Consider the following 25,925-nt stretch of genomic DNA (forward strand, 5'->3'; position numbering starts at 1 on the left):
ATGCAATAACATGGGTATATCTCATAAACAATGAAAATAAAGAAACCAGATACTTAGTATATAGTGTCTATGATTCTGCTTATTTCTAATGCAAAGTCAGGTAAAACTAATAGACTATGACAAAGTGTTGGGTAGTAGTAATCTTTAGGAACCAGAGGAGTGCCGTGACCAAAAGGGATTCTATATCTTGATCTTGATAGTGGTTACACGAAATGTTCACTTCAGAGAAATTTAATCAAGGTGAACTCTTATGATTTGTGCACTTTTCTGTATAAATGTTACATTTCAATAAAAAGACATATACCTAGAGCAATGTTATAAATGTGCATGCATACACACACACACACACACACACACACACACACACGCTCCTTTCCAATTATTTCATTCAAACAAACCCAGTAATAACAAATGTCAATCAACAGAGGAGTGTGATTAAATAAATTATGGCATATCCTTTAATCACTCATTAAAAGGGCAGTTTTACATGCAATAACATGGAAATCTCCACAAGATATGTCATTAAATGAATAATGTAAATTTCAAATGCATACAAATAACATTATCCAATTTATGTAATAAAACAAAATATTGTACATTTATATTAAATATATGGTTTTTTTTTTTGAGACGGAGTCTCACTCTGTCGCCTAGGCTGGAGTGCAGTGGCACGATCTCAGCTCACTGCAAGCCCCACCTCCCAGGTTCATGCCATTCTCCTGCCTCAGCCTCCCAAGTAGCTGGGACTACAGGTGTGTGCCACCACGCCCAGCTAATTTTTTTTTTGTATTTTTAGTAGAGACAGGGTTTCACCATGTTAGCCAGGATGGTCTCGATCTCCTGACCTCGTGATCTGTCCGCCTCGGCCTCCCGAAGTGCTGGGATTACAGGCGTGAGCCACTGTGCCCTGCCAAATATATGTATTATATATCCAAAATGTATTATATAGACATAAATGCATGCACACAATATGTTTCTTTATAAATTTAAAACTTCCAGAAAGGTATCAATATTAGTAGCTATTTCTTTGGAATGAGAGTAGACAGACATCGGAAACAAGGAAATTTTACTTTTCACTTTATTATTTCTTCTACCTTGTTTTAACTTTTATAATGACCATGTAGTCCTTTTATAATAAAATACAAATATAAAAACACCAAAGTAGACCTCTCTGAAACTGATGTAGCTAGGCTGACTCTACAAACCCTGTCCTAAATGATTTCCAGTTGGTGTACTACTAGTCTAAGAGCATAACTCTCCTTCTGTACCACTGTCTCACAATTCCAGATGACGGAATTAGACATCAAAGGTCAGATAGAACTATATCAAGAGTCTTAGGAGACTAGTTATGTTATTAAAGTCAGCTGGAAACCGGCTGTGGTGGCTTACACCTGTAATCCCAACACTTTGAGAGGCTGAGGCAAAAGGCTGGCTTGAAGCCAGGAGTTCAAGGCCAGCCTGGGCAACCTAGCAAGTTTCCATCTCTATAAAAAATTTAAAAATAAAAATAATAAAGTCATCTATAAAGAAATATTCTACCAACAATTTATGTCCACTTAAGGGGGGAAAAAAGGATATAAACTGAGTCAAACAACCTTAAGAACAAGTGAGGATACTGAAAAATAGACCATGTTGGGTCAACTCCCTAAAACAATCTACTGGAAGAGATAATCTGATTCATCTACTTGCCTGTTGAGTTGAAATCATTAATAATAAGCAATAAACATGACTCTCACCAGGAAAGGAATAGTACTCAGTCCATGCTTTCTGCCCAAATAATGATCGCTGGTAGATAATACACTTTTTTAAAGAGCCATGTGGTATGACAGTAAAATCTTGTGAAAAAACTAGAGTTGAAGTTAGTTACCATCTATTCTCCTTAAAACAAGCTCAATTAAACTACCTGTGAAAATGATATTCAAATAATACGCTGAGGTAAAAAGGATCTGAATGTTTGTTTTGTTGTTGTTGTTTCTGAGGCAGGGTCCCAGTCTGTCACCCAAGCTGGAGGGCAGTGGTGCCATCTCGGCTCACTGCAACCTCCACCTCCCAGGTTCAAGTGATTCTCGTGCCTCAGCCTCCTGAGTAGCTGAGATTACTGGTGCCCACCACCATGCCTGCCTAATTTTTATATTTTTAGTAGAGACAGGGTTTCACCATGTTGGACAGGCTGGACTTGAACTCCTGACCTCAAATGATGTGCCCACCTCAGCCTCCCAAAGTGCTGAGATTAGAGGTGTGAGCCACCATGCCTGGCCTGAATGTATTTTTTGAAGCACCTCTTGAAACATATATCCCCAATAAAAAACAATGCAATCACTTCAAAAGGTAAGGACCCAACAGCCAGTGCAAAAACCAAAACTACTACTGAATCCCTCAAATAAACTTTAAAAGAAATGCAATGGTAGTTAAGAATTGGGTATAACTTATAAAAGACTTGGAAAAAGTACATAATATAATAAATAACAAGTTGGAAGTTAGCCAGAGGGGGAAGAAACATATCCTATAAATGGCTATTTAAGCCAACAAATACAAAGGCAAACTGATTTGTCACCTCCCAGAATGATTCTGAAAGATCATTCGTCACCAATAAATGCAATCCAATTCCTCAATTAAAGCAAAGCACAAAATATCTGTCAAAAATAATAAATACCATAAAGCCACTGAAATGGGTAAAATAATTCTTTTTTTCTAATAGGAGGAAAAAAGTCACCAGTCCCTAGCATCTGTATATTGTTTTTATTGACTGCAGAATGAAACATTTGGGAGAATTATCTATACCATCCTCCCTAAACTAATGATAGGATTCAAGGAAATTTAAAAACTAAAAACCAAAACAGAGGTCTTATACCAATGGCCAAATATATTTTGAGTTTCCTGGGTCATTAAATGAATTAATCATAAACACGAAAATGCATAACAGTATGCCTGCAATTTTATACTTGCTGCTTTATAGCACAAAAATTCATGACTAACAATGCTACATGAATGCTGAAGCATTTTTTAAGGAATTATACATGCCTGAAATATTTCGTATTTTATTACATCACTATGTGACTAGAGAATGATTTTTTAGATAGTTCCTACTTTATAAAATCTTTTCACTCAAGTGATACAAAGCAATACTTTTCTAGAAGATGAATGCAGCATACATCACTGTGAATTACAATTTGCTCTGTTTTGCTAATACAGAACGTAAGTCCTTCCTCTTAACATGCTTGCCACCAAACTGAAAAAATAAAGACCATAAAAATTTATGATTTGCTAAATCCTCCTGAATGGGTCTGGTAAGTGTAAAATGGATAAGCCAAATAATTTTTCTTAATTGCTGAAATAAATTTTGTTTCTGAGTTGAGAGGCTTTCTAATATAGTGCTATCTAATAAAATATTCTGAAATGATGAAAATATTCTTTATCTACGCTATCCAATACAGAAGCCATTAGCTAATGTGACTACTGAACACTTGAAATGTGACTAGTGTGACCAAGGAATTGAAAAATTAATTTTATTAAAATCTAATTTAAATATCTAAAATATTAAAAAACAAAGTTCTAATGAGAAAGATGTAGACGTTCAAAAGTTGGCCTAGGCCAGGCATGGCAGCTCATGCCTGTAGTCCCAGCAGGATTGCTTTGAGGCCAGGAGTTTGAGACTAGCCTGGGTAACAAAGCAAGACCCCACCACTATTAATAAAATTTATTAAAATAAGAAACAGCTGGCCTATACTTTGCTGCTGAAAACATAGTGCCATTGAGCTAAATCTGAGTGACTGACTTAGCCAAAATAAATCCTGAAAATTGGCAGTTATCACAAATGATGACTTACACTTCAAATGTCACCAGACACTAGCGAGTTTACATAGGCTACAGAACTTAAATAATTTTAAAACACTAAAAACTCAATTTTTTGCGTTGAACTAACCAAAAAAAGTTAATATAAAGTTCTTTGTACCTTCCACATGAATGAGCAAATCAAAGAAGAAAATCATTAACATTCAATATTAATTTTTAAAAGGCTTTAGCACAATCTAGAAAAACACTTGAGTAAAGGACTGTTAAGTTTCTACAGTTTTGGGGACCTGGATCATACTATTCTAGATCAATGTTCTCTCTTCAATTCAAAAATGTACATTCAGCCAGGCGCAGTGGCTCACACCTATAATCCCACCACTCTGGGAGGCCGAGGTGGGTGGATCACCTGAGGTCAGGAGTTCAAGACCAGCCTGGCCAACATGGTGAAACACTGTCTCTATTAAAAATAGAAAAATTAGCCAGGCATGGTGGCGGGCATCTGTAATCCCAGTTACTTGGAAGGCTGAGGCAGGGAGAAATGCTTGAACCCAGGAGGTGGAGGTTGCACTGAGCCAAGACCACACCATTGCACTCCAGGCTGCGTGACAGAGCGAGACTCTGTCTCAAAAAAAAAAAAAAAAAAAAAGTACATTCATGGCCAGTTGTGGTGGCTCACACGAGTAATCCTAGCACTTTGGGAGGCCAAGGTGGGAGGATCGCTTGAGCCCAGGAGTGCAAGAGCAGTCTGGACAACATACCGAGATCCCATCTCTGAAAAAAATTGTAAACATTAGCCAGACAAGGTGGCACACAACTGTGGTGCCAGCAACTTTGGAAGCAACAGTGAGAGGATCACTTGACCCAAAGAGATCAAGTCTGCCATGAGCCATAATCATGCCACTGCACTCCAGCCTGGGTGACAGAACAAGACCCTGTCTCAAAAAAAAGAAAGTACATTAATGAAACCCAGACCTGCCCTTTACCTCCCTGCCTTATCAACAGGAACCCATAAGTAAGAAGTAAGGGATAGAATTTCTCATGTCTCTTATGTTCTACTATAAACCAATGTTATGCAAACACTTTGCAAATTCTGCCCATCTGGTATATGGCATAATACAGCTTTTCATTGATTCATTTTCAGAATGGACTCAAATTTATCATTATCTATTAGGAATAAAAGGACTGAATTATGGGTTACCAGAAAAATGGAATTATCAAGCAGACATTGAAGTTGTTTCAGAAGAATACAAAATTGAGAAAAGTTGAAAATGTACTGTTAAGTGAAAAGACTACATAAAAAGCAATATGATCTTACGTATGGCATGCTTATCAAAAAAGCATAAAGCACATACACTAAAATGTTATGAGTGACTATATCTGGGTGATAGGGGTATGGTAGGGTATTTATTCTTGATATATGAATACCTATATTCACAGAAAAACCTGCACACAAATGTTAACAGCAGCTTTATTTTTAATAACCAAAACCTGCAGACAACTAAAATGTCCCTCAATAAGTGAACGGTAAACTGTGGTACATTGATGCTATGCAACACTACTACAAAACAAACAGTAACAAATTACTGATACATGCAACAACCTGGACGACTCTCAAGAGCACTATGTTGAGTGAAAAATAGTCAATTCCAAAAGGTCACATCCTGTAGGATTCCATTGATATAGCATTCTCAGAAATGACAAAGTTCTAGAAATAAACAACAGATTAAGGGTATTCAGGGGTTAGGAATGATGGAAGGAAGAGGTGTGACTATAGGGGGTAGCACCAGAGAGATCTTTGTTATCCTGGCTTAGTTCTGTATCTTGATTGCTTTGGTGGTTACACAAATCTACACATGCTGCAAGGGTCCCCAACTCCCAGGCCATGGACCAGTACCAGGCTGTGACCTGTTAGGAACCCGGCTGCACAGGAGGAGGTGAACGGCCAGTGAACAAGCAAAGCTTCCTCTGTATTTACACACTGTCCCCACTGCTTGCATTAATGCCTGAGCTCTGCCTCCTGTTAGGTCACCGGCAGCATTAAATTCTCATAGGAGCTCAAACCCTATTGTGAACTGCACATGCAAGGGATCTAGGTTGCCTGCTCCTTATGAGAACCTAATGCCTAATGATGATCTGTTACTGTCTCCCATCACTCCCACATGGGACGGTCTAGTTGCAGGAAAACAAGCCCAGGGCTCCTACTGACTCTACATTATGGTGAGTTGTATAATCACTTCATTATATATTATAATATAATAATAATAGAAATAAAGTGCACAATACATGTAATGCTCTTGAATCATCCTGAAACCATCTCCACTCCCACCCATTTGTGGAAAAATGTCTTCCACAAAACTGGTCCCTGGTGCCAAAAACGGTTAGGGGTTGCTGCATAAAGTACTCAACATGGCATACACTGTAGCAATGTGAATTTCTTGATTTTGACATTGCAGTATATTTATATAAAATGTAACAACTGGGAGAAATTGGATGAGGGATGCAGGGGGTCTTCTCTGTACCATTTTTGCCACCTTCCATAAATCTATATAATTTTAAAATAAAAAAATGTTTAAGAAAAAGGATAGATTTTTGTCCCTTTCCCCTTCCTGCTCTTGCCTATCCTCTTATCCTCCAGGAACCAGTCAGGTCTAATGCCACAAGCTGGGGCCAAACAAGATGTCAGATACCAGACAGAAAGAAGAGGGCTTCTACATGGGAGGATGGCCCAATATAAGATGTCAAAGCCCAAGCAGGGTGAGGTGGTTCTCCATATAGAAGGGCAGCTCAGCATGAGGTGTTGGAGCCCAAGCAGCATAAGGAAGAGTCTAGACTGTGGGAAAAGGGCAGCCTGGACCACCATGTCAAAAGCTAAGTGGGGTGAAGAAAGTATCAAAGAGTGGGTGTGGACCAGTGCAGTGTATCTAAGTAAGAGTGCCGTAAGGAGGGGGTCTGCTTGGTGCTAAGGTCTAGTTCAAGTTGTCAAAGCACATGTAGGAGGAGAAAGGTATCCACACAGGGCAGGGGTAGCAAGTACTCCTGTGAGGCTTAGAAGCCTAGGAGCATCTGCATTGGGGGTTAGGATAATAAGAAAATAAGTAAATATGCTGAGGTAACAAGCCAGGTTTCTCATCGTCTAATGTACTCTGCTGGACTGTAATGGGAGGTAGCAGTAGGAACTTAATGGTTTTCAATGTTGACAGATATGGAAACTATAGAAAGGAATATGTGCACTATATGTAAATGTATATAATTATATACATACATACATTCTCTAGCTCTGTCCATTGAGAGGCCTGGGAGCAGCTACACCCCAACTGCAAGGAGCAGCATGTTCAGCACCCAGACCTTGGCTTCTAAATACCATTCTCCACTAAAATGAACTAGGGGGTCCTTGGAGAAATGGCTGACTCAACTGAAGCAGAAAAAGGACAAGATAAGCCTAGAACATAATGTGCCAAAAACCAAAGAAGTACTCAACGACTGACGAGATATGTCCAGGAACATAAAACCAGCTTGAAAAGGCTTCTGTTAGCTAAAGCTTAAACTGAGTATTAAAATAATCACAGTAATAGATTTTAACCCAGCAAATTTTTAAAAACCCTAATTCCATATTGATAAATATGGAATATTTATAAATTTCATATTGATAAATGGAATATTTATATAAATGGAATATTGATAAATATGGAATTCCATATTGATAAATAAAGTGTGATAAGGAATAACTTCATAGTAGCAAAGCCTGCAAGGTATCAATTGATCAAAGTGAACTATCATCTGAATGACAGCAAATAAAACTCAGGTGCTGTCTGTCAGAATGCAATGGCGAGAAAACACAGCATTATTCCTACAATATTCCTGCCAAAGATGCTTAACTTAAATATTCTAAGGAGGAAAAAAAATCAGGTAAGGCCTGAGGGACATTCTACTAAATAAATGTAAAATATAAATTCCAAAAGTGATGAATTAACCCAGACTAACAAAAACTGAAGAACATGACAATTAAATGCAACATGTAATTTTGAACTGAGTCTTTTGTCTAACAAACTGTTGGACTTCAGCAGTTCTCTCCCAGTAACTAACAGAACACGTAGTTCAGTGAGTACATAAAAGAGGTAAAGAATACAATTATTGGCTGGGCGTTGTGGCTCACACCTGTAATTTCAGTACTTTGGGAGGTGAAAGCAGGAGGATCACTTGAACCCAGGAGTGTGAGACTAGCCTGGGCAACATAGTGAGACTCTGTCTCTACAAAAAAATTTTAAAATTAGCCTGGCATGGCGGTGTGTGCCCGTAGACCAGGTAGCTCAGGAGACTGAGTTGTGAGCATTACTTGAGCTCAGGAGGTGAAGGCTACATTAAGCCATGATCACACCACTGCACACCAGCATGGGCAAAAAAAAAAAAGAAAAAAAGAAAAAGTGAATACAACTAAACAACTTGACCTAACTGACATTTATAAAATAACCCAACCAACCATAGCCAGCATACACATTCTTTTCAAGTACACATAGAACACTCACCAAATAGATCATATGCCAAGCACTGAAACAAGTCTCAATAAATTTAAAAGGGCAGAAGTCATACAGCATATATTTTCTAACCACACTCATTAGACATCAATGATGAAAAGATTATCTGGAAAATTTCAAAATATTCAGAAATTAAGCAAAACACTTCTAATTAACTCATGAATCAAAAAGAAATAACAAAGGAAGTTAGAAGTATCTTTAATCGAATTAAAATGAAAAAATAAAAGCCATGCTGAGAAAAAAAGTTTAGAGCTTCACATGTTTAGGTCAAAAATGAATATCTAAAATCAGTCACCAAACTTTCTACTTTAAAAAGCTAAGATAACAAGAGCAAATGAAAACCAAAGTAGTAGAAAGAAATAATAAAAAGTAAAAATGAACAAAGTTAAAGTGAATAGTGAAAATCGATAAAACCGAAACTTCACTATTTGAAGAGACAACGAAAACTAGTAAATCTCAACCCAGTCTAATTAAGAAAAATTATTATACCAGTATCAGGAATGAGAAAAAAGAAATCACCATTGATCCTTAAAACAACAAAGGAAAATATTAATAGAACTTTGATCAATTAAACAATTAAGAAAATACAATTTACCAAAACTTATTCAAGAAAAAATGTTTAGTATGAATAGCCTACTTATGTTTTTTAAATAAAATTTGTAATTTAAAACCTTCCCACAGGCTGAGGTGGGAGGCCACTTGAGCCCAGGAGTTCGAGACAAGTCTGGACAACATAGTGAGACCCTGTCTCTACAAAAAAAATTTTAATTAGCCTGGTGTGATGACGTGTGTGTGTAGTCCCAACTACTTGGGAAGCTGAGGTGGCAGGATCATTTAAGCTCAAGAGGTTGAGATTACAGTGAGCTGTGACTGTGCCCCTGCACTCTGCTCTCCAGCCTGGGCAACAGAGCAAGACCTTGTCTCCAAAGAACAACAAAAACCCTTCCCACAAAGAAAACTCAACTCTAGATTAGCTTTACTGGTAAAGCCTATCAAATATGTATGATAAAAATATCAATCTTACACAAACTCTTTCAGAAAACAGAGAAGGAAACACTTCCTAACCCATTTACAATGAGGCCATTATACCTAAAAATGACATAGCTATTCCAAAAAAAAAATTAAACCATGCACTAATATCTCTCATAAACATACAAATGTTTAAATTAGTAAACTGAATTCAACAAGAAAAAAGGATGACACATCATGACCACGTGTGATTTATCCCAGGAACACCAAGAGCTATTTAATATTTGAAAATCAGCACAATTCACCATATTAAGAGAATAATGACAGGATATTCATATGATCATTTCAATCGATGCAGAAGTACTTGATGAAGTTAAATATCCATTCACGTGTTTTTTGTTTTTTTTTTGTTTTTTTTTGAGACGGAGTCTCGCTCTGTTGCCCAGGCTGGAGTGCAGTGGTGCGATCTCAGCTCACTGCAAGCTCCACCTCCCGCATTCACACCATTCTCCTGCCTCAGCCTCCCGAGTAGCTGGGACTACAGGTGCTTGCTACCATGCCCGGCTAATTTTTTGTATTTTTTTAGTTGAGACAGGGTTTCACCTTGTTAGCCAGGATTGTCTCGATCTCCTGACCTCGTGATCTGCCCACCTCGGCCTCCCAAACCACTCACGATTTTTAAACAAAGTCTCAGCAAACTAGGAAGAACACTTCAACCTAATAAAAGTAATCTATGAAAAACCTACACCTAATTCTTTTTTTGAAACGGTCTCACTCTGTCACTCAGGATGGAGTACAATGGTGTGATCTTGGCTCACTGCAACCTCCGCCTCCTGGACTCAGGTGATCCTCCCAATTCAGCCTCCCAAGTAGCTGAGACTACAGGTGCACACCACCATGCCCAGATAATTTTTTTTTTTTTTTTTTTTGGCAGAGATGGGGTTTCCCCATGTTGCACAGGCTGGTCTTGAACTCCTTAACTCAAGCAATCCCTTGCCTTCCTTGGCCCCTTAAAGTGCTGAGATTACAGGCATTAGCCATTGCACCCAGCCCCTAACATAATTCTTTTTTTTTTTTTTTTTTTTTTTTTTTTTGAGACAGAGTCTGGCTCTGTCCCCCAGGCTGGAGTGCAGTGGCACCATCTCGGCTCACTGCAAGCTCCGCCTCCCAGGTTCACGCCATTCTCCTGCCTCAGCCTCCTGAGTAGCTGGGACTACAGGCGCTCGCCACCACGACCTGCTAATTTTTTTGTATTTTTAGTAGAGACAGGGTTTCACTATGTTGGCCAGGATGGTCTCGAACTCCTGACCTCGTGATCCGCCCACCTTGGCCTCCCAAAGTGCTGGGACTACAGGCTTGAGCCACCGCACCCGGCCGCCCCTAACATGATTCTTAATGATGAAAGAGTAAATGCAGTCCCCTTAAGATCTGGAACAAAGCAAACATGTCTACTTGCATCGCTTCTATTCATCATTGTTTTGTAGGCCCCAGACAGTGCAATAAGAAAAAGAAATAAAAGAGATACAGATTGGAAAGTAAGTAAAACATATGGACAATACAATAGTGAAGAAATCTAAGGAATCTACAACATAACTACTATAACTAATCAGTAAAGATAACAAAGTCACAGAATACACAGTCAATATAAAAAGAATCAACTGCATTTCTATATTCTAGAAAGTAACAATTAGAATTTGACATTTTAAAACATACCATTTACAATAGCATCCAACCAAAACCATGAAATACTTAAGGATAAAATTAACAAAATGTGCCCAATAACTTTACACTGAAAACTACAGAACAATGCTGAAATAAAGAAAACCTAAATAAAAGTAAAGGTGTACTATGTTCATGGACTGGGAGCCATTATTGTTTAGATGTTGGTTAGTATCAAGTCAATATACAGAATCAATGCAATCTCAATCAGAATCAGTTGGCTTTTCAAAAAAAAAAAAAAAAAAAAAAAAAAAAAAACAAAACTAAAAGGTGGATTCCATACTTTATATGAAAATGCAAAGGACCTAACATAGTCACTACAGTATTACAAAAGAACAACAAAATTGGAGGACTTACACAATTTGATTTCAAGATTTACTATAAAAGATACAGCAATCAAAAGTGTGACACTGATTTAAAGACGGACACTAGGTCCATCAATGAAAACCCACAAGAAATAAGACTTACACAAACACGTACCAAGAGAAATGAAAAAAGACTTGTACAACAATTTTCTTAACCACTTTATTCATAGTAATTGAAAGTAAGAGACAACACAACCACAAAAAGGAGAATGAATGAACAAATTTTAAGATATTAATTAAAATGACTAAACATTAATCAATAGGGAAAAAGAATGATACATTCAACCAACATGGATGAATCCCAAAACATGTTGTGCAAAAGCAGCCAGACACAAGAGTTACATATAACTCCATTTACATGAGGTTCTCAAGGACAATGACAATCTATGAAGAAAAAATATCAGAACAACTGTTGTGGAGGAATTGACTGGGAAGAATTACAAAAAAACTTCCCAGGATGACAAAAACATTCGGTATCTTGATGGATTATGGACTATACAAGTTTATGCAGTTGTCAAAACTCTGAACGACGGACTCAGAATCTGAACATTTCACTTTAAACTTTTCCTCAATTAAAAACAGAATGTATATTTTCACTCAAAAAAAAATCTGATTGCCTACTATAACCCAGGTATTGAGAACATAAAATTTAAAGGCAGGATACAGAAAAAAATACCTTAAAATATAATGACAAGACAGTCTTGCAAGCAAAGAAATGCAGAGTTATTATAGTTACCACAATGAAATCACAAGAAAGAGACATCTTTTAAGGTGAAACGTGAATAACAGTAAATTGCCAAATAAATAATATTATAGGCATATATGACATGAACAAAAGTAACAGAAAAAAACCATAGTGGACCTAGGCAACTAAATTAATTTGATATGCTTAAAGCATAAAATGGTGGGGAAAGGGGCTGAACTACAGTTTAAAAAAAAGTTGGATAAGGGACGGGATTATGATGGCTATTTCTGCCCATGCAAAAAAGTACATTTTACTGTTTAGTAATGAGGAACCACTGGAGAAGTTTCAGTAAGGGAATGACATGTATACATCTCATTTGGAAAGATCACTGTAGAAACTATCTGAAAGATACACTGGAGAAGGCTCAGGCCACTGTCAGTCCAATAAAAATGTCAGTCTATTGCAATCTATAGACTGCCTCATCTAACAAAAACAGAATGCACATTCTTTTCAAGCTCCCACATAACATTTCACCAAGGTGGACAATATTCTGGGCCATAAAATACAATCTAACAAACTTAAGAGAATAGCAATCATACGGTGTCTGCTCTAAGACCACAACAGAAATAAACTAGAACTAATAACAGAATGGTAGCTAGAAAATATCTCAAAATACTTGGATATTAAACAACACACTTCTAAACAATAATGGTTCAAAGAATTTTTTTTTTTTAAGACAGAGTTTCACTCTGTCACCCAGGCTGGAGTGCAGTGGCGCAATCTTGGCTCACTGCAACCTCTGCCTCCGGAGTTCAAGTGATTCTCATGCCTCAGCCTCCCACATAACTGGGATTACAGGTGCATGCCACCATGCCCGGCTAATTTTTGTATTTTTAGTAGAGATGGGGCTTTGTCATGTTGCCCAGTCTAGTCTCAAACTCCTGAGCTCAAGTAATCTGCCCACTTTAGCCTCCCAAAGTGCTGAGATTATAGGCGTGAGCCACCACACCCAGTCCAAAGAAGAAATCTTAAACAGAAATTTTAAAATATATTGAACTAAGTGAAAATAAAATACAACTATCAAAATCTATGCAGTGTAGCTAAAGCAGTGCTTAGAGGAAAATTTATAGTATGAATGCATATATTAGAAACAAAAAATCTAAAATGAATATGCTTCCACTTTAGGAAAGTAGAAAAAGAAGAGCAAATAAATCCGAAACAAGCAGAAAAAAAATAATAAAAATTAGAGCAGAAATAAATGAAACTGAAAATAGGAAATAGAGCAAAAAAAAAAAAATCAAGAAAACTGAAAGCTGTTTCTTTGAAAATATCAATAAAATAAGCAAGCCTCTACCACTGGGCAGGGGGAAATGCAGAGATGTTCGAACATGAGTTTCAGTTTTAGTTTTGCAAGATGAAAAAGTTCTAGAGATCTGTTGTACAACAATGTCAATACAGTTTGCACTACTAAAATGGACACTTAAAAATTGTTGCTCTCTCTTCTGCTCGCATTCTCACTCTGCCATGCCCTGCTCTGAAAAGACACCCACCATTACCCCCAGCAAACAGGCTGGTTTGCAGAGGAGGGCAGCATGCAGCTCCATTTTGCCCCACTCTCTGAGCAGGCCACAACCCTGACTCAGGGATCCACACAGGACACAGGCTATGACCTCAATGGTGCCTATGATGATACAATACCACCTATGGAGAAAGCTCTAGTGAAAATGGACATTCAGATAGCTCTTCCTTCTGGGTGTTACAGAAGAGTGGCTCCACAGTTTGGCTTGGCTGCAAAACACTTTATTGATGTAGGAGCTGGTGTCATAAATGAAGATTACTGAGGAAATGTTGGTGCTGTACTGTTTAATTTTGGCAAAGAAAAGTTTAAAGTCAGAAAAAGTGATCGTATTGCACAGCTCATTTGTGAATGAATTTTTAATCCAGAAATAGAAGTTCAAGCTTTGGATGATGCTGAAAGGCATTCAGAAGCATTAGGTTCTACTAGAAAGAATTAAAATTTATGCCAAGAATAGAAAATGAGAACTCATACCTTTTTCTTAAAGAGTTTTTGCTTAAAGCATTTTGGTAAAACTTCTGTAATCTTAACAGGTTTACCTTCTAAAAATACTGCATTTTCTTATGATCAAGGAAAAGAGTACCTCTGTTCAGATCACACAGAAACTCTGTTTTTCTGCTGATAGTTGTATGTAAATCTGCTTTGTCCTGATATAAGACAGTGTCTTTTTAAAATCAAATGTACATCAATTACAGACCCAAAAAAACCCTATGTAATTTAACTTAGTAAATATTACACCAAAAAAAGGGGAATTGTTAAGACAGTAATTTTTTTTAAATTACTGTCTTAAGACAAGAAAAAAAGAAAAAAAAGAGAAAACACAAATTACTAATACCAGAAATGAAAGAGAGGACATCACTATAAACCCCTGGACATTAAAAGGATAATAAAACAATACTATGAATTTTGTTCCCACAAATTTGACAACTTTATCAAAATAGACCAATTCCTTGGAAGACACAATCTGTCAAAACTCACACAAGAAGAATTAGATAATCTGAAGAGACCTATATTTATAGGAGAAATCAAATCAACAATAACTTTCCAAAACAGAAAGCACCAGACCCAAAGCAGTTCACTGGTGAATTCTACCAAACATTTAAGGAAGAAATTACATCAATTCTCTACAATCTCTTCCAGAAGATATAAGCAGAGGGAATACTTGCTAATTTATTCTGAGACCAGCATTACCCAATACCAAAAACAGACAAAGACATCAAGAAAACGAGAGACTAATATTTCTTATGAACACAAATGTAAAAATCCTCAAAATATGATCAAATCAAATCCAACCACATCTAAAAAGAACTATATACCACAAACAAGCAGGATTTATTCCAGGTATGAAAGTTGCTTCCATATTCAAAAATCAACTAATGTAATCCATTACATCAACAGGCTAAAGAGGAAAAAGTTACTGCAATGGGCTAGGTAAAGCTGGTGAACGTATGTATTAGAGCACAACTACAAGTAGTTATCCACTCATTCACACCATGTGCCAACACCTGGACTACAGTGAAAAGTAAGACAAAACTCCTGTCCTTATAGAGTCTACAATCCATCAGAGAAACATCGTACAAGTAAATCACAAGTCCTTAGCATAGGGACTCAACCTAGTGTCAAGAGAAGTGACAGGCTGATGATGATGGAGCACTATCTAGAGGTTATAAAACAGGTATGAAGTATGACTGAGGGTAATATCTCAAGCAGGATATATTAAAGTCCTAAAGCAAAAGAAAAAGTATATGTTAGATGAACTGAAAGGAACCCAGGTTTGATACCACAGAAAGAAGAGACAAGAATTTACATGATGGTTGTGGTTTCACTGATTATTGGGTAAAAATAAAGATAGAAGAAGGAAAAACCTACGGGTGCTTACGAAACATCTTAAATGATGTCTGGGGTAGATAGGAAAGAGTAAAGGGCTGACATACTTTAAAAAGATAAACAGATCAAGCAAGCGGAGGATGCAAAGAGAACAGAGAATAGGAGCATATTAGAAAAATTTAAGAAGGCAAGAATTACAGAATTTGAAGGAAAAACCCTTGAATGTGTGATATTTTTCTAGTTATGTTGAAGATTCAAATGTTTTACTCTTTAAGGAGAAACCTAGAAGTTAAATAAAATATCTTTTAAAATTAAGCATTTAAAATTTAATACCAAAATAATCCTAATATTGTCATCCTGAAAGAAATAAGCTTCTAAAATAATATAAGAACTTAATTTTGCCTTTCAAATATGATTTATGTCAATATTTTAGTATATCTATTCAAGAACACTATTTAGCCCTGAAACATTTTCTGAAATTTCTTTGATGACTTACAGTATTACTTAACAAAAAATTAGTTTCTAACTTTAATATTTTATAAAGGAATTACTTACAGGGACATTAAGTGCATACTGTAGTCCTTGAGGAAGTCTCTCATGTGTTTCCATCTGCTCTTCATCATTTTTCACTGTCTCCTCATGGACCATGAGTTCATCATGTGATATCATATCCTGTTGTCTCATTTCACTTTCTTGTAACACTTCATCTGCAGCAAGGATCTCCTGGTGAGGCATACTTCGATCTTGAAGTACTGAATCCTGTAGCTCTCCAGACACAGTAGACTGGCCAGACACTCCACCCATTACAACCATTGTCCTGGAAGACTGCATTTCGTCTATGCCGCCACATTTAAGAAACAATCCTTCCAGTTTGTCGTCAATGTTCATGCTTAAGTATAACTGCCTAGAAAGACCAAGTTTGGCAACAAAACATAGTAAATTAGTTTTATATGACTACTTCATTTTTTTTAATTTTCAAATTAAGAATTTGAACATTCAAATACAAAAATTTTATTGATGTACTTTGGAACTGCCTCCAATTTTAAAATTATAATACCAAGATAGGTTTCCAAAGGCTGATAGAATAAAACAAAAATTTTCATTTTGATACAAAGGCATAAAATCCTAACAACTTTATTATTGAAAAATAAGCCTGACATAAAAGCAAATTAGGGAAAAGTATTTGTAACATCAGTCAAGGGATCCATATTCTTTAATATATTAATAATATATTGAAATGTGTTAAAAATAAAAAGAGATGAATTCAATAAGGAATAAACTGACAGAACATCATCAAGCAAATCATTTTTAAAAATTTAGAAATAGTCATTAAACATATAAAAAAGAGTCTCAGTAGTAATCCAAGAAATTACCATTAAACAGCACTATCATATTTCATCTACCAAACTGATAATGACTCTTAAAAAATACATCCAATGTTGAAGTATTAAAAAAAGACACTCATCTACTGATAATAAAAGTATGTATTAGATCAACTATTTTCAAAAGCCATTTGGTATCAAATGCTATAACATGCATCAAAAGCTATAAAAATGTACATATTCTTTGAACAAGGAATTCTACATTTTGGAATTTATCTTGATGAAATAAAAAATGTAAACAAAGGTAGACACAGAAAATCACTACAGCAGTCAATACCATAACGAAAATGTTAAGTATATTTCAGTTTAGTCACTTCTTTCCCAAATCAATCACGTAAGTAATGACCAACTTTGATCATCGTTTTCAGCAGTCAAATACCTAAGTTAAATTCCAACACGCTACTGAAATCAAAATACTCTCTCCTTTACTAAGGTTGTCATTAACAGAGAAAACTTTACTGAAACGAACAGCTCAAAAAGCCTTATAAACAGCAAAATACACAAATGTATAATTCATAACTTGCTAATCTTTCTTCCCTGGTACCAGTTATTATCAGCCTAGAATATATACAGTATATCTGTACAAAACATCTGATTTCACTTTTCAAAATCTTTAGGCAGCAAAGTTAAAATCTAAAGGTCAAAGATTGCTGGGTATGGTAGTTCACGCCTATAATTCCAACACTCTAGGAGGCTGAGGCGAGCGTATTGCTTGAGCCCAGGAGTTTGAGACCAGCTAGGGCAACAAGGCAAAACCCCATCTCTACAAAATAAAAACACAATAATCAGCTGGGCATGGTGGCACGCACCTGTGGTCCCAGCTACTTGGGAGGCTGAGGCAGGAGGATGGCTTGAGCCCAGGAGGTCGGAGCTGCAGTGAGCTGTGATTGTACTACTGCACTCCACCTAGGTGACAGAACAAGACCCTGTCTCAAAAATAAACAAATAAAAATAAAGGTCAAAGATGTTACATACATCACCAAATAGCTGCTCTCTTCAAAAATTTCATTTATCACATTTCTTAGAAAACAAACTAAAACTAAATGAAACAAGTCTCTTCAGGCTAAAATTTAATTATTCTGTCCATTTATTTGGAAATCCTTAAAAATCAATTGGTGAAAAGTATTTGTAACATCAGTCAAAAACTCCATATCCTTAATATATTAAAATACCTTAAAAATAAGAGATGAATTCAATAAAGAATAAACTGACAGGAACACTATCAGACAAATCACTAAAGAAAACTTAGAAACAATCATTAAATATATAAAATAACTGTATTTTTATGTTTTAAATATATAAAACATTGGCCGGATGCAGTGGCTCACGTCTGTAATCCCAACACTTTGGGAGGCCAAGGCGGGCAGATCAGGAGGTCAGGAGATCGAGACCATCCTGGCCAACATGGTGAAACCCTGTCTCTACTAAAAATACAAAAAAATTAGCTGGGCATGATGGTGCATGCCTGTAGTCCCAGCTACTCAGGAGGCTGAGGCAGGAGAATCATTTGAACCCAGGAGGCGAAGGGTGCGGTGAGCTGAGATCGAGCCACTGCACTCCAGCCTGGCGACAGAGCAGGACTCCATCTCAAAAAAAAAAAAAAAAAATTGGAGGGAGTACATATATACCTAAGTATACACATTTATGGGGTACATGAGGTATTTTGATACAAGCATGCAACGTGAAATAAGCAAATCATGGAGAATGGGGTATCTATCCCCTCAATAATTTACCCTTTGAGTTACAAACAACCCAATTATACTCTTTAAGTTATTTTTAAATGTACAATCAAGTCATTATTGACTATAGTCATCCTATTGTGCTATCAAATGTAGGTCTCATTCATTTTTTCTATTTTTTTTGTGTGCCCATTAACCATCCCCACCTTCCCCTTCTCAGCCTCCAGTAACTATCCCCTTTTACTCTCTATATCCATGAGTTCAATTGTTTTGATTTTTAGATCCCACAAATAAGTGAGAACATGCATTTGTCTTTCTGTGCCTGGCTTATTTCATTTAACATAATGATCTCCAGTTTCACCCATGTTGTTGCAAATGACTGGATCTCATTCTTTTTTATGGCTGAATACTACTCCATTGTGTATATGTACATTTTCTTTATCCACTCATCTGTTCACAGACACTTAAGTGGCTTCCAAGTCTTAGCTATTGTAAACAGTGCTGCAACAAACACAGGAGTGCAAATATCTTTTAATATACTGATTTCCTTTGTGGGGGAAATATACCCAGCAGTGCGATTGCTAGACTGTATGCTAGCTCAATTTTTAGTTTTTTGAGGAACCACCAAACTTTTCTCCATAGTGGTTGTACTAATTTACATTCCCACCAACAGCATAGAAGGGTTCCCTTTTCTCCACATCTTCACCAGCATTGGTAATTGCCTGTCTTTTGGATATAAGCCATTTTAACTGGAGTGAGATGACATCTCATTGTAGTTTTGATCTCCATTTCTCTGATGATCAATGATGTTGAGCACCTTTTCATATGCCTGTCTGCGATTTATATGTCTTCTTTTGAGAAATGTCTATTGAAATCTTTTACCCATTTTTTGATTGAATTATTAGATTTTTTTTTTCCTATAGAGTTGTTTGAGCTCCTTATATATTCTGGTTATTAATCCCTTGTCAGATGGGTAGTTTGCAAATATTTTCCCCCATTCTGTGGGTTGTCTCTTCACTTTGTTGACTGTATCCTTTCCTGTGCAGAAGACTTTTAGCTTGATGTGATTTTTTTAAAATTAATCTTATGCCTAGCATCAAGCCAAAACAATAAGTATTGAGGAAGTAGTAGTATTCTGGGGACAGATAATATTTTGGAAAAAAGGCATAAAGTGCCAGAGTGCGAGACTTGGAACAGGAAGAGAGCACACCTTGATACAGAAGTAGTAAACTGAAGACAAAGTGGAAATACTCCAAATGAAAAACAAATGACCTCTTCAAAAATCTTCCTGAAAACCAATCACATGCAAAGAAAAAGAAATCTCTCTTTCTTTTTACATAAGTTCCTTATTCCTATGGCCCCAAATTAAGGCATATATTTGGAGTTAAACTGTCTGGCCTGGAAACTGTTTTTGAAATACCCTGAAATTTCCCCAAAATACCAGAAAGTACTAAGACTTCAAAACAGACTCCAATATCAATGGACACAAGGTTTTAAATAAGACAAAGTTTTAAAATGAGCTTTGGAAATATCTATCAAAATGAAAACCGTATGTACTCTTGATCCAGCAATCTCACTGCTAGGGATATACAGTATACAACCTTATGGGTTTATTCATAGACATTCACCAAAGAAGTTAAGTATAAGGATGTTTGCTACAACCCTTCAATGGGAAAAGACTGGAAACAAATTTAAGCATCCATAGACAGGGGAATTGTTACATTAATTATGACTCAACCATACAATGGAACACATGCAGCCATTAAAAGGAATGATGTTAGCTTTATGTGCTGGTTCTCCAAGATATATTAAGTGAAAAAAAATCAAGGAGAACTATGTAGATAGTAAGATCTTTTATCTATCTATCTATCTATCTATCTATCTATCTATCTATCTATAGAGAGAGAGAGAAAGAGAAATACATATACACATATATATATATATATTTTTTTTTTCCTGGTAAGAAACGTAACTGGAATTTGGAAAATGAAATAAGAAAGGATCTTCATGAAGAAGACTAATTTTGACTTTTTATTATTCCTTTTTCATGTACCAACATCTTTTCTTTCTTTAATGTTACGGCAGGCTAATAGGGTATGAGTAACAGAATTGACTCTAGGTCTTGTTTTTCTTCTTTATTTTAAAACAAAGACTTAGTGTTATTTTAAAATATGTTTCAAAGACAAAGTGAGTCATACCTCTATCATATACCTCAACCTGTCTCTGGCCAGGAAATTTTACCAGGCCCATGGAAAAACGGAATAGGACAAAGCTATACTTAATAATGAAAGATAAAGTACAAAAAAATACGTTTTTATTGTCCTTGCACCTCCCTTCTATGCCATTATGGTTTTAACCTTTCCCACTTAAACTCTTAAGTAGTCTCAGTCAAAGCTCTCATGTGCCTCACTGCATATTCAAAAATCCAAATACAACAAAAGGTCCCATGCTCAAAAGCTAACACATGCCATATCCCTCCTCTAATTTCATTATTTTTAGGGAGGATCAGCCAAGTGTAAAGAAAGAAAACTGAGGTAATCAAGCCACACTAATATGTGAATAATTAACTGTCTCCTCCTGTTAACTCCTCAAAAAGCCAACTGCTTTCTAATCCAAATGTGTGTATAATTAATGGAAAGTCAGGGGTTAGGGATACTACACAGAAGCGAGGAGGAAAGAAATAATGCTTCCTTTAAATCTTATTACTCACATGGAAGACTGATTTGGAAGGAAAAAAAAAACTGAACAATTAATTTCAGCTTCAAGGAACCTCTGTCCAACTGGAGAGAAAAGAAAATACGTGGAGTAATAAGCCACTCTGAGCTCCCTGTGAAGACCCTTTATCTTGTAGAGACCTTAGGCAGCTGACATCATAGAGCACAAAATGGCAGCGCTGTTAAGAACCGAGACAGGCTGGACAATGATGTCCAAGGGCTAATTCAGCTAAGAATGAGAGGCAATCCTTCCTATGCACTGCAAGTTACCCAGAGCAGAGAATGATGAAAACTACAACAGAGCAGGAAAGAGAAAGGAAGGAGACCAACTCAGGCCAATTTCTCCTAAATCTCCCTTTCGCAGATTACTTCAAATTCTGCATTCTTCCCCGCTTCCATGATTTATTCTTCCCTCATCACCATCCCTCTGCGAGAGAAACTGTCTACAGGGGTATCTAGAGAGCCACAACACAACTTCCAGTTTCATTAAATTTCCCCTCCCTGCTCCCACTCCCAACCCCACACACACTTAACATCCTTCCTATTGACACATGTTTAGTTCAGCTGTGTAAAAGCCTAACTGTAGTGGCTTAGGTAACCCTCTAGTCATTTAAGCCTAGTGGCAGAGGGGTACTTAAAAAGAACGTAAATTATCTGCCATTACCTTTCTCCTGTCTACCAGAAGAAATAGCTGACTCTTCTTGTGGTCATCTTCTAATTTAATGTTTCTAATCAATTATGTGTAAGTAATTAAAAACTAACCTTTATAGATTTATATTAAGTTGAAACAGAGTAAACAGTTTTGGGTCAGGGCTTTTAATAAGGAATTAAATACATAGGCTTTTAATACAAATATATTTGACAATTATTTCCAAAACTCGGGGAACTGTCTGGGCTTTTCTTCAGAGGACAAAGTTAACAGAAGCATTACAAATGGACAAGTTGGGCACTACTACTCATTTTTAATCAAATATACAAGGCTCTTAAAAATGCTTGCTTGTTCTACAAGGGCCAATTAAAAATTGGGAAAAAAATGCTTGCTGAGGTTTTTTGTAATGGGAGTTGTATACAATTAATGAGGTCTTTCCAAATTAATATGTTTATGTCTGTATTCTAAAATTCAGAAATTATGAAAACCTGGAGAGGAAAGACAACTAATGTGTGCTGAGATGTAAGACACTGTGCTGGGCACCTTTAAATATATTACCTTACTTATTATTTACAATAACCCTTAAGACAGTAACAGCATATCCCCATTTAACAGACAAGTTGGGGCTTACCCAAGGATGCATAGCTCAGAAGTAAACTGGGATTTCAAACCAGACTTACTTGACTCAATGCACTTTTTACCGTATCACACTATTTCCTGACTTTAAAAGGCCCTGGACACTTTAGGAAGCAGTTGAACTCTCATTGCCCTCTCACCACCTGCTCTTTTTTTTTTTTTTTGAGACAGAGTCTTGCTCTGTCGCCCAGGCTGGAATGCAGTGGCGCAATCTCGGCTCACTACAAGCTCCGCCTCCCAGGTTTACGCCATTCTCCTGCCTCAGCCTCTCTGAGTAGCTGGGACTACAGGCGCCCGCCACCACGCCTGGCTAATTTTTTTGTATTTTTAGTAGAGACGGGGTTTCACCGGGGCCTCGATCTCCTGACCTTGTGATCTGCCCGCCTCGGCCTCCCAAAGTGCTGGGATTACAAGCGTGAGCCACCGTGCCCAGCCCACCACCTGCTCTTAAGGCCTTCTATCATCATTGCTTGGCTTGGCAAAGCAATCAAACTGTCCTTAGCTGACTACTCCATCTCATGGCTACCATGGGAGAACTTTCTGACACAGAATTCCCTTTTCTCCCATGGGAGGATTCAACACTTTCCACATTTTCTATTTTCCAATTTCTATCTGTTACTCACATCTCAGTGAATTTCTCCTCAGTCATTCTTTCTTTTTCATGGGTTTAAATATATCTTCTTAAGCTACCCTCCTTCCTCTGTTTTCTCAAAGCCTTACCAGGAAAAGCTCTCTACCTTCCCATTTCCAATTGGAAATTTAAAAATAATCCTAAATATGGCTAATAAATGTAAAACCAGTCAGTCCTAATGATACACCTGTATCAAAAAAAGAGGGCTGTACATTTTAAAATGAAAACAGATTTGAAGGCTTGTGCTATATGCTCTAAAATTTTTTAAAGCACCAAGTTCCCTTTCAGAATGTATATGAACATCCTCCATGTGTCACTTATTACCTTTAATTAATCTGCATTTGAGCATGAAAGAAATATTTCTCACTTAGAGATCCTACGTTTCTGTTTCATTTGAGTTTGGTAGTAATATTATTTTCTATATTTTTTGAATAATATGGAACTTCAACTATGAGTCAAAGCAGGTTATAATATGCAAGCTTCTGAACCTAATCATCATTGTCTTTTGTAGAAAAAGAGTAATTCCCAACTTCAAATATTCTCACAAATTCAGTAATACCTCTTCCCCTGACTTTGTAACAGAACCCATTCAATCTAAAATAAAACTTCACTTGTAAGCCAAAAGAGACGCACTCAAAGGAACTTGTCCTGAAAACAGGTAAAAGAAAAAAGCTAGATTTCACAAATTACTTCTGATCCAAAGCACTCTGTTATTTGGAGGATGCCAGTTACATTAACTCGGATATTAACATTTCTAACCTATGTTTCTAACCATGAGAAATCACACCTTAAAAATATCAGCATTAGAAATACAAATATCAACCAACCTCCAGATCATTTGGTGAGATGAAACCCATGATTAATACCAGAACTTTTAACAAATTTGCTATTTGTTATTCTGAAGAAGTTTTGTATTTGCTTTCATCTTTGAAAAGTATAGTTTTGATCTAAGCAGAAACTACTTCATCTCTTATTAATAAAACAAAATCTATTTCTTGTCTAAGTACATTCAAAGACCTCTTCAGATATACCTCTGTATAACTACCATTTTGTATCTATAAAACATATCTTCTAAACCATGTTAATTTTTAAAGTACTACTATTTCAAAATATCCTAATAGGAACATCATTTATAATAATGGTAACTGGACAAAATGGTCTCTCATTAGTGCTAACAACAAGAAAGGATGTTTAAACAAATATCTATTTCAATGGCTGCTAACACAACTATTAATCAGAAAACTTACACGCTAACAATAATCATTTTATATGACTTTAAAAACCTAAAAACTTAAAAAAAAAACTCTTTTTTCACCACGGAAAAATAATTTATAAATATTTGAATAAGTCAAAGTTAATAGGCATTTCTATACCACACTGAAGTCCCTCCCTCTCAAATAAAACAGAATCTAGGCATATTCTGCATTCCAAATATTTATCATCTGTTTTGTAAAACAACGTAACATCAAGAAGATAGTAGTATTTAGAAATACTAAAACATCAAATTTACGGAAATTCAAACAGTTTAAGAAACAGCTATAATTTATCTTAATAAGGAGAGGGGGAGGGAAAAAGTAAAAAAAAAAAAGTTCATGCAAAGCAGAATCCGACATTCTGTTGGATCTAGTCATTGCATCCACTACATTTTATGCCAATATCAATAATTCAAACATTAATACTCAAACTATAAAGTTTCTGTAATCTTACATAATAAAAAGAAATATTAAAAAAACTTCTTAAAACAAAATTTCCCTGTATACTATGAACAAATGTTAAACACCTAATTTTTTTTTTTAAATTACATGAGATGGGACTGTGCACATACCACTATGCCTAGATTGCTAATGGTTATTTTTAATACATACCATACAGTAACCAAGACCCATTCCAGAACAACAACAAAAAAGTTTACTGTTTAAATCAACAGCACTTTTTTTTTTTTTTTTTGAGAGACAGTCTCGCTCTCACCCAGGCTGGAGTGCAGTGGTACCATCTCGGCTCACTGCAAGCTACGCCTCCCGGGTTCCCGCCATTCTCCTGCCTCAGCCTCCCGAGTAGTTGGGACTACAGGGGCCCACCACCATGCCCGGCTAATTTTTTTTTGTATTTTTTTGGTAGAGACAGGGTTTCACCATGTGAGCCAGGGTGGTCTCGATCTTCTGACTTCGTGATCCACCCGCCTCGGCCTCCCAACGTGCTGGGATTACAGGCGTGAGGCAATTTTTTTTTTAATGAAAATAAATCTGACTCAAACCTTAATGTGACAGATAGCTGGCTATCTCCCCAGAATCTGTTCTCTCCTTCTCATGCAGTAATAAAAATTAAGTGCAACATATGGCTGCCTAGGTCAGAGTCACTCACTTCCCAGCCTCCTTTGCAACTGGTTGTGACATGTGACAAAGTTAGAGCCAAAGGGATCTGAGTGAAAGTGATATATACAAACTCCTCTTAAAGGTAAAGAGAATGCCCTTCTCTTTTTCTTCTTATTAGCAGACACAATGGTAACCATCCTCGCCCACAATATAGAAACTGCATAGAAGAAGAGCAGAGCAAGACAAAGGAGCCCTGGGACATAGTGATTTTGCAGCCTCCATATAATCTCAAGATAGTTTACACAGACTTTTCAAGTAAATATAAATATATTTCTACCTTTATAAGCCTCTGTCACAGTAGCCAAGTCTATATGCTAATATATCAAACTTAAGTGATTACTGAATTATCTGTAAGACTGCTTCCTTATATTAGTGCAGGCATACATACAACATGTAC

At 36.5% G+C, this 25,925-nt stretch overlaps 1 protein-coding gene and 1 pseudogene across 14 annotated transcripts in view; one reads left to right on the top strand and one right to left on the bottom strand.

Annotated features, from left to right (window-relative positions):
- The window catches only part of ZNF148 (zinc finger protein 148), a 144,632-nt gene that overhangs the window by 66,523 nt on the left and 52,184 nt on the right, over positions 1 to 25,925 (bottom strand). For 10 of the 14 annotated variants that reach the window (XM_055260387.2, XM_055260392.2, XM_055260394.2 and 7 more), the window contains one exon: positions 16,021 to 16,369. In XM_055260387.2, the coding sequence (XP_055116362.2) occupies positions 16,021 to 16,353 (333 nt within the window). In that variant the 5' untranslated portion in view covers positions 16,354 to 16,369. Of the gene's footprint in view, positions 1 to 16,020; positions 16,370 to 17,656; positions 17,774 to 25,925 lie in introns of those variants that run through there. The other 4 variants (XM_055260391.2, XM_063630189.1, XM_063630190.1 and 1 more) reach the window with 2 other exon arrangements.
- LOC129471607 (deoxyuridine 5'-triphosphate nucleotidohydrolase, mitochondrial-like) lies at positions 13,587 to 14,077 on the top strand (annotated as a pseudogene).

Source organism: Symphalangus syndactylus, chromosome 21 (assembly GCF_028878055.3).
Source record: "Symphalangus syndactylus isolate Jambi chromosome 21, NHGRI_mSymSyn1-v2.1_pri, whole genome shotgun sequence".
Taxonomy (NCBI): Eukaryota; Metazoa; Chordata; class Mammalia; order Primates; family Hylobatidae; genus Symphalangus; species Symphalangus syndactylus.